At 39.7% G+C, this 14,950-nt stretch overlaps 1 protein-coding gene across 9 annotated transcripts in view; it reads left to right on the forward strand.

Annotated features, from left to right (window-relative positions):
• The window catches only part of NUBPL (NUBP iron-sulfur cluster assembly factor, mitochondrial), a 351,028-nt gene that overhangs the window by 275,211 nt on the left and 60,867 nt on the right, over window positions 1-14,950 (forward strand). For all 9 annotated transcript variants that reach the window (XM_081229690.1, XM_081229694.1, XM_081229691.1 and 6 more), the window contains one exon: window positions 1,946-2,039. In XM_081229690.1, coding sequence (XP_081085816.1) covers window positions 1,946-2,039 — 94 coding nt within the window. The remainder of the gene's footprint in view (window positions 1-1,945; window positions 2,040-14,950) is intronic.

The following is a 14,950-nucleotide window of genomic DNA, read 5'->3' on the forward strand; positions in this document are numbered from 1 at the left end:
CCTGCGTTGGAAGCACGGAGTCTTAACCACTGGACCACCAGGAAGTCCCTAAAACTGTCTCTTGCTATTTGATCTGGATATATCCAAATCAGGAAGCAAGTAATTTTGTATAGTAAGGGGTACTTGTTTTCTCTGTAGCACTTGTCTTTGATTTGCTTGTCTTTCTGCCTGTTTATCTACCTGTCTTCCTCACTAAAACATTAGTTGTCTGGTGGCTGGGCCTTTCTTTTTTTCACTGCTGTATCTTCATCACCTGAAACAGTGCCTGGCGTCAATTCTCAGTAAATATGTGTTGAATAAATGTGTTAATACATGAATGAATCCATCTGACCCAATATCATCTAAATCTTAATTTTAAAAATATGTGATTATATGGAAAAGGCTTATTTCACATTATTAAGTTTTAAGAAGCAGGATATGGGATTGTATACACAGTATGATTTACTTTTACATTTAAAAAATTTTGGATCTTTGCATGTGTTTATTTATTCATTCATTCCTTGAAAGAAAACTTATTGAGCACCTCCTATGTATCCATTCTTTGTTACGTATTCTAAGTCATCTACAGTTTCATGGGAAGACAGATACTGAAATAACAGTCGATGAATGCCATCTTTCCCCTTGCACTGCTCTTCAGCTATGTTGATCTTTCAGTTTCTCTAACTTCTTTGCACAGGTTATATCATTATGAGCTTAATATCTGTCTCCCTCTGTATTGTAAATTCTGTGAGGCTAGGGACCATGATACCATTTAATTATCAATACCTAGCTCAATGCCTAATATATAGTAGGTACTCCATAAACATTTGTTGGGTGAATGAATGAATGAATGAATGAACGAACGATTAGAAGAATTGTTCCAACATAGTAGGAACACCATATCTAATCTTTAATGGAAGTTATGGGAAGTAAATTTCAAGCTACGACCTAAAGACTGAGGAGGAATTAGCAAGTGAAGAAGACCAGGCAGAGGTTCTGAAGCTAAAACTTAGATTTTATCCTAAAAGCAATAGAAGAGTTTTAAGCAAAAAAATGGCACTATCAAACCAATTTTCACTGGTGTTAGGAACACACTGTATGGGCAGTGCTAGACCAGAGAGATTGGTTGGGAGACTTCAGTGATAGATGCCTGTGACCTCTTTGGTTCTTGGCCATGCAGAAACAGAGACATGGATACATTTGAGAGATTTTTAGAAGGCATAATCAGTAACTGGGGATAGCGAGGGAAAGGGAACAGTTAAGTGTTTTCCCAAGCCTTTGCCTTAGGTAACTAAGGGGATCCTAGGGCCTTTCACTGAAACTGGGGACTCAGAAGGAAGAACCACTTGAGGAGAAAAGAGCCTGAGGTACCCTTGAGCCCTATGTAATTGAGGCTGAGCATTAAGGACTTGGTTAAACAGCTGAATTTTCTAGATATAGATACTTAGAAAAGTGCCTGAAGAGAAATAATCAAAATGTTAATTTGGAGCTCTAGGTATATTTCTAAAGTTTTCTTATTAAGTTTTGGTTTTCATTATTAGTGTGTTTTATGAAGGAAAAATAATAAACTTAAAAAAATTATATTAAGATCTGCTATAGGAAACACTGTACCAAAACCCACAAAGGACAAAAAGCTAAGACCTCCTTAGGTAAAATACGGGCTATTTTCAGTGAAAATAAATGAGTGGTCCTGAATAGAAGTCCACTGTGCAAGGGGTTCGCCATTATGGTATGTGTGTGTTTTGTGGTGTCATTTGAAAATTTAACCTTATCGGTCAGAAAAGGTCTGCTAGAGGCAAAGATTGTTTCTTATTTATCAGCCCTCAGCACAGTCCCTGGCATTTACTAATGGCTCAACTGAAAGCTATTATTTTAGCTTTGTTATTAATTCATTTATTTTTGTTTATGTCACTATTCACCACATTTGTTTATACAGTGATGTTATTTGTGTCATCTTGGTTTTTAGGTAGATTGGGGTCAACTGGACTATTTAGTTGTTGACATGCCACCAGGAACTGGAGATGTGCAGTTATCAGTCTCACAGAATATTCCTATTTCAGGTAACTCTTTTTTTTTTTTTTTTTTTTTGTAGTAAAATTGCTTCACAATGTTGTGTTAGTTTCTGCTGTACAATGAAGTGAATCAGCTATATGCACACCCATATCCCCTCCCTATTGGAACTCCCACCCCCCATCCCACCCATCTAGGTCGTCACAGAGCACCAAACTGAGCTCCCTGTGCTATATAAGGTTTCCACTAGCTATCTGTTTTACACATGGTAGTGTATTTATGTCAAACCTAATCTCCCAGTTCGTCCCACCCTCCCCTTACCCTCATGTCCACATGTCTGTTCTCTACGTCTACATCTCTATTCCTGCCCTACAAATAGGTTCATCTGTACCATTTTTCTAGATTCCATGTATATGCGTTCATATATGATATTTGTTTTTCTCTTTCTGGTTTACTTCACTCTGTATGACAGACTCTAGGTCCATCCACATCTCTCAAAAGACCCAATTTCATTCCTTTTTATGGCTGAGTAATATTCCATTGTATATATGTGCCACATCTTCTTTATCCATTCGTCTGTCAGTGGACACTTAGATTGCTTCCATGTCCTGCCTATTGTAAATAGTGCTGCGATGAACATTGTAGTACATGACTCTTCTTGAATTGTGGTTTTCTCAGGGTATATGCCCAGTAGTGGGATTGCTGGGTCATATGGTAGTTCTATTTTTAGTTTTTTAAGAAACCTCCATATTGTTCTCCCTAGTGGCTGGATCAGTTTACATTCCCACCAACAGTGCAAGAGGGTTCCCTTTTCTCCACACCCTCTCCAGCATTTATTGTTTGAAGATTTTTTGATGATGGCTGTTCTGATCAGTGTGAGGTGATACCTCACTGTAGTTCTGATTTGCATTTATCTAATAAATAGTGATGTAGAGCATCTTATTGGTGAAATTTAGGTCTTCGGCCCATCTTTTAACTGAGGTGTTTGTTTTCTTTATATTGAGCTCCATGAGCTGTTTATATACTTTGGAGTGTAATCCTTTGTCCATTGATTCATTTGCAAATATTTTCTCCCAAACTGAGGTTTGTCTTTTCATCTTGTTTATGGATTCCTTTGCTGAGCAAAAGCTTTTAAGTTTCCTTAGGTCCCATTTGTTTATTTTTGTTTTTATTTTCATTACTCTAGGAGGTGGGTAAGAAAGATCTTCCTGTAGTTTATGTCATAGAGTGTTTTTCCTATGTTTTCCTCTAAGAGTTTTTTTTTAACAACTTTATTGGAGTATAATTGCTTTGCAATGGTGTGTTAGTTTCTGCTTTATAACAAAGTGAATCAGCTATACATATATCCCCATATCTCCTTCCTTTTGCGTCTCCCTCCTACCCTCCCTATCCCACCCCTCTAGGTGGTCATAAAGCACTGAGCTCATCACCCTGTGCTATGCGGCTGCTTCCCACTAGCTATCTGTTTTACTTGTGGTACTGTATATATGTCCATGCCACTCTCTCACTTCATCCCAGCTTACCCTTCCCACTCCCCGTGTCCTCAAGTCCATTCTCTACATCTGCATCTTTATTCCTGTCCTGCCCCTAGGTTCTTCAGAACCTTTTTTTTTTTTTTTTTAGATTCCATATATATGTGTTACCATACGGTATTTGTTTTTCTCTTTCTGACTTCACTCTGTATGACAGACTCTAGGTCCATCCACCTCACTACAAATAACTCAATTTCATTTCCTTTTATGGCTGAGTAATATTCCATTGTATACATGTGCCACATCTTCTTTATCCATTCATCTGTTGATGGACACTTAGGTTCCTTCCATGTCCTGGCTCTTGTAAATAGAGCTGCAGTGAACATTGTGGTACATGGCTCTTTTTGAATTACAGTTTTCTCAGGGTATATGCCCAGTAGTGGGATTGCTGGGTCGTAGGGTAGTTCTATTTTTACTTTTTTAAGGAACCTCCATATTTTTCTCCTTAGTGGCTGTATCAATCTACATTCCCACCAACAGTGCAGTGTAAGAGGGTTCCCTTTTCTCCACACCCTCTCCAGCATTTATTGTTTGTAGATTTTTTGATGATGGCCATTCTGACTGGTGTGAGGTGATACCTCATTGTAGTTTTGCCTTGCATTTCTCTAATGATTAGTGATGTTGAGTATCCTTTCATGTGTTTTTCGGCAATCTGTATATCTTCTCTGGTGAAATGTCTGTTTAGGTCTTCTGCCCATTTTTCAATTGGGTTGTTTGTTTTTTTGATACTGAGTTGCATGAGCTGTTTGTATATTTTGGAGATAATCCTTTGTCAGTTGCTTCATTAGCAAGTATTTTTTCCCATTCCAAGGGTTGTCTTTTCATCTTATTTATGGTTTCCTTTGCTGTGCAAAAACTTTTAAGTTTCATTAGGTCCCATTTGTTTATTTTTGTTTTTATTTCCATTTCTGTAGGAGGTGGGTCAAAAAGGATCTTGCTATGATATATGTCACGGAGTGTTCTGCCTATGTTTTCCTCCAAGAGTTTTATAGTGTCCAGTCTTATATTTAGGTATTTAATCCATTTTGAGTTTATTTTTGTGTATGGTGTTAGGGAGTGTTACAATTTTATTCTTTTTCATGTAGCTGTCCAGTTTTCCCAGCACCACTTATTGAAGAGGCTGTCTTTTCTCCATTGTATGTTCTTTCCTCCTTTTTCATAAATTAGGTGACCATATGTGCATGGGTTGATCTCTAGGCTTTCTATCATGTTCCATTCATCTATATTTCTGTTTTTCTGCCAGTACCATACTATCTTGATTACTTTAGCTTTGTAGTATAGTTTGAAGTTGGGGAGCCTGATACCTCCAGCTCTGCTTATCTTTCTCAAGATTGCTTTGGCTTTTTGGGGTCTTTTGGGTTTCCATACAAATTGTAAAATTTTTTGTTCTAATTCTGTGAAGAATGCCATTGGTAGTTTGATGGGGATTGCATTGAATCTGTACATTGCTTTGGGTAGTATAGTCATTTTCACAATATTGATTCTTTGAATCCAAGAACATGGTATATTTCTCGGTGTGTTTATGTCATCTTTGATTTCTTTCATAAGTGTTTTATAGTTTTCTGATTACAAGTCTTTCACTTCCTTAGGTAGGTTTATTCCTAGGTATTTTATTCTTTTTGTTGCAATGGTAAATGGAAGTGTTTCCTTAATTTTTCTTTCAAATTTTTCATCATTAGTGTATAGGAATGCCAGATTTCTATGCATTAATTTGGTATCCTGCAACCTTACCAAATTCAATGATTAGTTCTAGTAGTTTTCTAGTGGCATCTTTAGGATCATCTGTGTATAGTATAATGTCATCTACCAACAGTGACAGTTTTACTTCTTCTTTTCCAATTTGTATTCCATTTTCTTCTCTGATCGCCGTGACAAGGACTTCCAAAACTATGCTGAATAAGAGTGGCGAGAATGGACATCCTTGTCTTGTTCCTATCTTAGTGGAAATGCTTTCAGTTTTTCACCATTTAGTATGACGTTTGCTGTGGGTTTGTCATATATGGCTTTTATTATTTTTAGGTAGGTTCCCTCTGTGCCCATTTTCTGGAGATTTTTTATCATAAACGGGTGTTGAATTTTGTCAAAAGACTTTTCTGCATCTATTGAGATGATCATATAGTTTTTATTCCTTAATTTGTTAATATGGTGTATCACGCTGATTGATTTGCATATACTGAATAATCCTTGCACTCCTGGGATAAATCCCACTTGATCATGCTGTGTGATCATTCTAATGTGTTGCTGGATTCTGTTTGGTAGTATTGAGGATTTTTGCTTCTATGTTCATCAGTGATATTGGTCTGTAATTTTCTTTTTTTGTGATATCTTTGTCTGGTTTTAGTATCAGGATGATGGTGACTTCGTAGAATGAATTTGGGTGTAGTACACCCTCTGCAGTTTTTTGGAAGAGTTTGAGAAGGATCGGTGTTAGCTCTTCTCTAAATGTCTGATAGAATTAGCTTGTGAAGCCATCTGGTCCTGGACCTTTGTTTGCTGGAAGATTTTTAATTACGCTTTCAATTTCATTACTTGTGATAAGTCTGTTTATATTTTCTAATTCTTCTTGGCTCAGTCTTGGAAAATTGTATCTTTCCAAGAATTTGTCCCTTTCTTTGTGGTTGTTCATTTTATTGGCATATAGTTGTTTGTAGTAGTCTCTTATAATCCTTTGTATTTCTACAGTGTCAGTTATGAATTCTCCTTTTTCATTTCTAATTTTATTGATTTGGCTGGCTGGATTTTATTGAGTCTGGCTAAAGGTTTATCAATTTTGTTTATCTTCTCAAAGAACCAGCTTTTAGTTTTATTGATCTTTTCTATTGTTTTCTTCAGTTCTGTTTTATTTATTTCTGTTCTGATCTTTATGATTTCTTTCCTTCTAGTGACTTTGGGTTTTCTTTCTTCCTATTTCTCTAGTTACTTTAGGTGTAAGGTTAGATTCTTTATTGAAGATTTTTCTTGTTTGTTGAAGTGAGAATGAATTGCTGTAAACTTCCCTCGTTGAACTGCTTTTGCTGCGTCCTATACATTTTGGGTCGTCGTGTTTTCGTTGCCATTCATTTCTTTCTTTTTTTTTTTGTGGTATGCGGGTCTCTCACTGTTGTGGCCTCTCCCATTGTGGAGCACAGGCTCTGGACATGCAGGCTCAGTGGCCATGGCTCACAGGCCCAGCCGCTCCGCGGCATGTGGGATCTTCCCGGACCGGGGAATGAACCTGTATCCCCTGCATCGGCAGGAGGACTCTCAACCACTGCGCCACCAGGGAAGCCCCATTTCTATGTAATTTTTTATTTATTTGATTTCTTCAGTGATCTCTTGGTTATTTAGTAGCACACTGTTTAGTCTCCATGTATTTGTGTTTTTTACAGTTTTTTTTTCTGTAATTGATTACCAATCTCATAGCATTGTGGTCAGAAAAGATGCTTGATTCAATTTCATTTTTCTTAAATTTTCCAAGGCTTGATTTGTGACCCCAGATTTGATCTTTCCAGGAGAGTGGTCCGTGTGCACTTGAGAAGAAGTATATCTGGACACTTTTGGGTGGACAGTCCTATAAATAACAATTAAGTCCATCTTGTTTAATGTATCATTTAAAGCTTGTGTTTCCTTATTTATTTTCATTTTGGATGATCTGTCCATTGGTGAAAGTGGGGAGTTAATGCTATTATGATTCTGTTACTGTTGATTTCCCCTTTTATGGCTATTAGCATTTGCCTTATATATTGAGGTGCTCCTATGTTGGTCACATATATATTTATAATTGTTATATATTCTTCTTGGATTGATCCCTTGATCATTATATATTGTCCTTCCTTATCTCTTGTAACAGTCTTTATTTTATTTTGGTTTTTTTTTTGTTTGTTTTTTTGTTTAATTAATTTATTTTTTGTTTTTATTTTATTTTTGGCTGTGTTGGGTCTTCATTGCTGCACGTGGCCTTTCTCTAGTTGCAGGGAGCGGGGGCTCCTCTTCGTTGCGGTGCGCGGGCTTCTCATGGCGGTGGCTTCTCTTGTTGCAGAGCATGGGCTCTAGGCACGCAGGCTCAGTACTTGTGGCACTCGGGCTTAGTTGCTCCGCGGCATGTGGGATCTTCCCGGACCAGGGCTCGAACCCGTGTCCCCTGCATTGGCAGGCGGATTCTTAACCACTGCGCCACCAGGGAAGCCCTGTTTTTTTGTTTTTTGTTTTTTGCGGTACGCGGGCCTCTCACTGTTGTGGCCTCTCCTGTTGCGGAGCACAGGCTCCGGACGCGCAGGCCCAGCGGCCATGGCCCACGGGCCCAGCCGCTCCGCGGCACGTGGGATCCTCCCAGACCAGGGCACGAACCCGTGTCCCCTGCATCGGCAAGCGGACTCTCAACCACTGCGCCACCAGGGAAGCCCAACAGTCTTTATTTTAAAGTCTATTTTATCTGATACGAGTATTGCTACTCCAGCTTTCTTTTGATTACCATTTGCAAGGAATATCTTTTTCCATCCCTTCATTTTCAGTCTGTATGTGTCCCTAGGTCTGAAGTGGGTCTCTTATAGACAGCACATATACAGGTCTTGTTTTTGTATCCATTCAGCCAGCCTGTGTCTTTTGTTTGGAGCAGTTAATCCGTTTACATTCAAGGTTATTATCGATATGTGTGTTTCTATTACCATTTTCTTAATTGTTTTGGGTTTGTTTTCATGGATCTTTTTCTTCTCTTGTGTTTCCTGCCTACTGAAGTTCCTTCAGGATTTGTTGTAGAGCTGGTTTGGTGGTGCTTAACTCTCTTAGCTTTTGCTTGTCTGTAAAACTTTTGATCTCTCTGTCGAATCTGAATGAGATCCTTGCTTGATAGAGTAATCTCGGTTGTAGGATTTTCTCTTTCATCACTTTAAGTTTATCCTGCCACTCCCTTCTGGCCTGCAGAGTTTCTGCTGAAGAATCAGCTGATAACATCATGAGGATTTCTTTGTATGTTGTTTTTTGCTTTTCCATTGCTGCTTTTTTTCTTTTAATATTTTTTCTTTGTATTTAATTTTTGATAGTTTGTGTCTTGGCGTGTTTCTCCTGGGATTTATCCTGTATGGGACTCTCTGTACTTCCTGGACTCGGGTGACTATTTCCTTTCCCATATTAGGGAAGTTTTCAACTATAACCTCTTCAAATATTTTCTCAGACCCTTTCTTTTTCTCTTCTTCTTCTGGGACCCCTATAATTTGAATGTTGGTGCGTTTAGTGTTTGTTCAGAGGTCTCTGAGATTGTCTTGTCTTCAATTCTTTTCATTCTTTTCCCTTTATTCTGCTCCTTGGCAGTTATTTCCCCCTTCCAGCTCACTTATTCGGTCTTCTCCCTCAGCTATTCTGTTATTAATTTCTTCTAGGGTATGTTTCATTTCAGTTATTTTGTTGTTAATTGCTGTTTGTTTGTTCTTTAGTTTTTATAGATCTTTTTTTTTTTTTTTTTTTTTTTTGCTGTACGCGGGCCTCTCACCGCTGTGGCCTCTCCCGTTGCGGAGCACAGGCTCCGGACACACAGGCTCCGCGGCCACGGTTCGCGGGCCCAGCCGCTCCACGGCATGTGGGATCCTCCGGGATAGGGGCACGAACCCGCGTCCCCTGCATCGGCAGGCGGACCCCCAACCACTGCGCCACCAGGGAAGCCCTAGTTTTTCTAGATCTTTGATAAACGTTTCTTGTATTTTCTAAATCCATACCACCATTCTATTTCTGAGATTCTAGATCATCTTTACTATCATTACTCTGAATTATTTTTCAGGTACGTCGCCTATTTCCTCTTCATTTATTTGGTCCTGTAGATTTTTACCTTGCTCCTTCATCTGTGACATATTTTTCGTCACCGCCCCCCCACTTTTTTTTGATGGGTTGGATAGTGTTCCGCTCTTACTGGTTCTTTGGCCTGAGGCTTCCAGCACTGGAATTTGTAGGCTGTTGGTTAGACCTGGGTCTTGGTGCTGAGATGCGGACCTCCGGGAGACCTCACTCAAATTAATATTCCCTGGGGTCTGAGGTTGTCTGTTAATCCAGTGGTTTGGCCTCAGAGCTTCCAACGCAGGAGCTCTGGCCCAACCCCGGGCTCACAAACCACGATCCTGCAAGCTGTGCAGGGTGGAAAAAAAAAAATAGAAGAAAAAAAGGAGCAGAACAATAACAAAGAGTAACACATAAGATTAGAAAACTAACAGATATGTTAGAAAGAATAAAAAATATATATATAGTTGAAACAACAAGCAGAAGGTAAAACAGAACCACAATAGTAAAAAAAGAGGGGAGAAAAAAAAAGCCAGAAAAGGCCTTGGCTGTGGGGGGCGGGGCTTAGGCAGGGGTTGGGGTTTAGGCAGTATGCGGGGCTTATGCTTAGGACCCATGGGGCTGGAAAAGACCCTGGGGGTGGGGTAAGGGGTGGGGCTTAGGCTCAGTGCAGCAGGAGGGGCCCAGGAGTGCCTCTGGCCTTGGAGGTTAGAGGACCAGGTCCAGGACCCCAGCAGGTTCACTGGGCCTGAGTGGGCGGGGCAAACTCTAGGCATGTTCCCCCTGATCCTCTGATCCTGAAGGGCCCCTTCCCATTGGCGTTTCTTCTTCACCACACACACCCCCATGCCTCTTGGAGCCATGCGGCCAGAGGAGGCCCCAGGAGGCAGAGGACCAGACCTGGACCCCCACAGCTGGAGGGGCCCTTGTAGAACGAAGGACCAGGCCCAGGAGCCCAGCAGGCTTCCTGGGGCCTGAGTGGACAGGGGAAACGCTAGGCGCACTCCCCGCTGATCCTACAAGCTCCCCAGGTTCCCCAGGGGTCCCGTGTGGGAACCCCTCCCCCCTCCCAGCCACGCCTCAGGGGCGCCGGTCCTGTCTGGCCTCCATTTCTCCTTTCCTTCACTCCCCCCACATCCTACCCAGTCACTCAGGCGTTCCTCCCCGTCTCCTTGGGCATCAAGGTCCCCACCAGCGTCCGCAGGTGCCCTGGTTGTGGGGAGATGTGAACTCCACATCTTCCCATGCCGCCATCTTGACTCTGACCCCCTATTTCAGGTAACTCTTTTTTTTTTTTTTTTTTTTACTTTTATTATCAGGTTTATTTTTTTTTAATTTTTTGCTTTATATCAAATTTAGTCAGTTATACATATACATATGTTCCCATATCCCCTCCCTTTTGTGTCTCCCTCCCACCCTGCCTATCCCACCCCTCCAGGCGGTCACAAAGCACTGAGCTGATCTCCCTGTGCTCTGCGGCTGCTTCCCACTAGCTATCTACCTTACGTTTAGTAGTGTATATATGTCCATGCCGCTCTTTCACTTTGTCACAGCTTACCCTTCCCCCTCCCCATATCCTCAAGTCCATTCTCTAGTAGGTCTGTGTCTTTATTCCTGTCTTACCCCTATGTTCTTCATGACATTTTTTTTTCTTAAATTCCATATATATGTGTCAGCATACAGTATTTGTCTTTCTCTTTCTGACTTACTTCACTCTGTATGACAGGCTCTAGGTCCATCCACCTCATTACAAATAGCTCAATTTCATTTCTTTTTATGGCTGAGTAATATTCTATTGTATATATGTGCCACATCTTCTTTACCCATTCATCCGATGATGGACACTTAGGTTGTTTCCATCTCCGGGCTATTGTAAATAGGGCTGCTATGAACATTTTGGCACATGTCTCTTTTTGAATTATGGTTTTCTCAGGGTATATGCCCAGTAGTGGGATTGCTGGGTCATATGGTAGTTCTATTTGTAGTTTTTTAAGGAACCTCCATACCGTTCTCCATAGTGGCTGTACCAATTCACATTCCCACCAGCAGTGCAAGAGTGTTCCCTTTTTTCCACACCCTCTACAGCATTTATTGTTTCTAGATTTTTTTTATTAGTTTCTGCTTTATAACAAAGTGAATCAGTCATACATATACATCTGTTCCCACATCCCTTCCCTCATGCATCTCCCTCCCTCCCACCCTCCCCATCCCACCCCTCCAGGCGGTCACAAAGCACCGAGCTGATCTCCCTGTGCTATGCGGCTGCTTCCCACTATCTATCTACCTTACGTTTGGTAGTGTATATATGTCCATGCCTCTCTTTCGCTTTGTCACAGCTTACCCTTCCCCCTCCCCATATCCTCAAGTCCATTCTCAAGTAGGTCTGTGTCTTTATTCCCGTTTTACCCCTAGGTTCTTCATGACATTTTTTTTTTAATTCCATATATATGTGTTAGCATACGGTATTTGTCTTTCTCTTTCTGACTTACTTCACTCTGTATGACAGACTCTAGGTCTATCCACCTTATTACAAATAGCTCAGTTTCATTTCTTTTTATGGCTGAGTAATATTCCATTGTATATATGTGCCACATCTTCTTTATCCATTCATCCGATGATGGACACTTAGGTTGTTTCCAGCTCCGGGCTATTGTGAATAGAGCTGCAATGAACATTTTGGTACATGTCTCTTTTTGAATTATGGTTTTCTCAGGGTATATGCCTAGTAGTGGGATTGCTGGGTCATATGGTAGTTCTATTTGTAGTTTTTTAAGGAACCTCCATACTGTTCTCCACAGTGGCTGTACCAATTCACATTCCCACCCGCAGTGCAAGAGCGTTCCCTTTTCTCCACACCCTCTCCAGCATTTATTGTTTCTAGATTTCTTGATGATGGCCATTCTGACTGGTGTGAGATGATATCTCATTGTAGTTTTGATTTGCATTTCTCTAATGAGTAAAGATGTTGAGCATCCTTTCATGTGTTTGTTGGCAGTCTGTATATCTTCTGTGGAGAAATGTCTATTTAGGTCTTCTGCCCATTTTTGGATTGGGTTGTTTGTTTTTTTGTTATTGAGCTGCATGAGCTGCTTATAAATTTTGGAGATTAATCCTTTGTCAGTTGCTTCATTTGCAAAGATTTTCTCCCATTCTGAGGGTTGTCTTTTGGTCTTGTTTATGGTTACTTGGCTGTGCAAAAGCTTTTAAGTTTCATTAGGTCCCATGTGTTTATTTTTGTCTTTATTTCCATTTCTCTAGGAGGTGGGTCCAAAAGGATCTTGCTGTGATTTATGTCATAGAGTGTTCTGCCTATGTTTTCCTCTAAGAGTTTGATAGTGTCTGGCCTTACATTTAGGTCTTTAATCCATTTTGAGCTTATTTTTGTGTATGGTGTTAGGGAGTGATCTAATCTCATACTTTTACATTTCCCTATCCTGTTTTCCCAGCACCACTTATTGAAGAGACTGTCCTTTCTCCACTGTACATTCCTGCCTCCTTTATCAAACATAAGGTGACCATATGTCCGTGGGTTTATCTCTAAGCTTTCTTTCTTGTTCCATTGATCTATCTTTCTGTTTTTGTGCCAGTACCATACTGTCTTGATTACTGTAGCTTTGTAGTATAGTCTGAAGTCAGGGAGCCTGATTCCTCCAGCTCCATTTTTCGTTCTCAAGATTGCTTTGGCTATTCGGGGTCTTTTGTGTTTCCATACAAATTGTGAATTTTTTTTTTCTAGTTCTGTGAAAAATGCCAGTGGTAGTTTGATAGGGATTGCATTGAATCTGTAGATTGCTTTGGGTAGTAGAGTCATTTTCACAATGTTGATTCTTCCAATCCAAGAACATGGTACATCTCTCCATCTATTTGTATCATCTTTAATTTCTTTCATTAGTGTCTTATAATTTTCTGCATACAGGTCTTTTGTCTCCTTAGGTAGGTTTATTCCTAGATATTTTATTCTTTTTGTTGCAATGGTAAATGGGAGTGTTTCCTTGATTTCACTTTCAGATTTTTCATCATTAGTATATAGGAATGCCAGAGATTTCTGTGCATTAATTTTGTATCCTGCTACTTTAACAAATTCATTCATTAGCTCTAGTAGTTTTCTGGTAGCATCTTTAGGATTCTCTATGTATAGTATCATGTCATCTGCAAAGAGTGACAGCTTTACTTCTTCTTTTCTGATTTGGATTCCTTTTATTTCCTTTTCTTCTCTGATTGCTGTGGCTAAAAGTTCCAAAACTATGTTGAATAAGAGTGGTGAGAGTGGGCAACCTTGTCTTGTTCCTGATCTTAGTGGGAATGGTTTCAGTTTTTCACCATTGAGGACGATGCTGGCTGTAGGTTTGTCATATATGGCCTTTATTATGTTGAGGAAAGTTCCCTCTATGCCTACTTTCTGCAGGGTTTTTATCATAAATGGGTGTTGAATTTTGTCGAAAGCTTTCTCTGCATCTATTGAGATGATCATATGGTTTTTCTCCTTCAATTTGTTAATATGGTGTATCACATTGATTGATTTGCATATATTGAAGAATCCTTGCATTCCTGGAATAAACCCCACTTGATCATGGTGTATGATCCTTTTAATGTGCTGTTGGATTCTGTCTGCTAGTATTTTGTTGAGGATTTTTGCATCTATGTTCATCAGTGATATTGGCCTGTAGTTTTCTTTCTTTGTGACATCCTTGTCTGGTTTTGGTATCAAGGTGATGGTGGCCTCGTAGAATGAGTTTGGGAGTGTTCCTCCCTCTGCTATATTTTGGAAGAGTTTCAGAAGGATAGGTGTTAGCTCTTCTCTAAATGCTTGATAGAATTCGCCTGTGAAGCCATCTGGTCCTGGGCTTTTGTTTCTTGGAAGATTTTTTATCACAGTTTCAATTTCAGTGCTTGTGATTGGTCTGTTCATATTTTCTATTTCTTCCTGGTTCAGTCTCGGCAGGTTGTGCATTTCTAAGAATTTGTCCATTTCTTCCAGGTTGTCCATTTTATGGGCATAGAGTTGCTTATAGTAATCTCTCATGATCTTTTGTATTTCTGCAGTGTCAGTTGTTACTTCTCCTTTTTCATTTCTAATTCTATTGATTTGAGTCTTCTCCCTTTTTTTCTTGATGAGTCTGGCTAATGGTTTATCAATTTTGTGTATCTTCTCAAAGAACCAGCTTTTAGTTTTATTGATCTTTGCTATCGTTTCCTTCATTTCTTTTTCATTTATTTCTGATCTGATTTTTATGATTTCTTTCCTTCTGCTAACTTTGGGATGTTTTTGTTCTTCTTTCTCTAATTGTTTTAGGTGCAAGGTTAGGTTGTTTATTCGAGATGTTTCCTGTTTCTTAAGGTGGGATTGTATTGCTATATACTTCCCTCTTAGAACTGCTTTTGCTGCATCCCATAGGTTTTGGGTCGTGGTATCTCCATTGTCATTTGTTTCTAGGTATTTTTTAATTTCCTCTGATTTCTTCAGTGATCACTTCGTTATTAAGTAGTGTATTGTTTAGCCTCCATGTGTTTGTATTTTTTACAGCTCTTTTCCTGTAATTGATATCTAGTCTCATAACATTGTGGTCGGAAAAGATACTTGATACAATTTCAATTTTCTTAAATTTACCAAGGCTTGATTTGTGACCCAAGATATGATGTATCCTGGAGAATGTTCCATGAGCACTTGAGAAAAATGTGTATTCTGT

The sequence above is a fragment of the Mesoplodon bidens genome (assembly GCF_964165515.1).
Source record: "Mesoplodon bidens genome assembly, chromosome: 3".
In the NCBI taxonomy this organism is placed as follows: Eukaryota; Metazoa; Chordata; class Mammalia; order Artiodactyla; family Ziphiidae; genus Mesoplodon; species Mesoplodon bidens.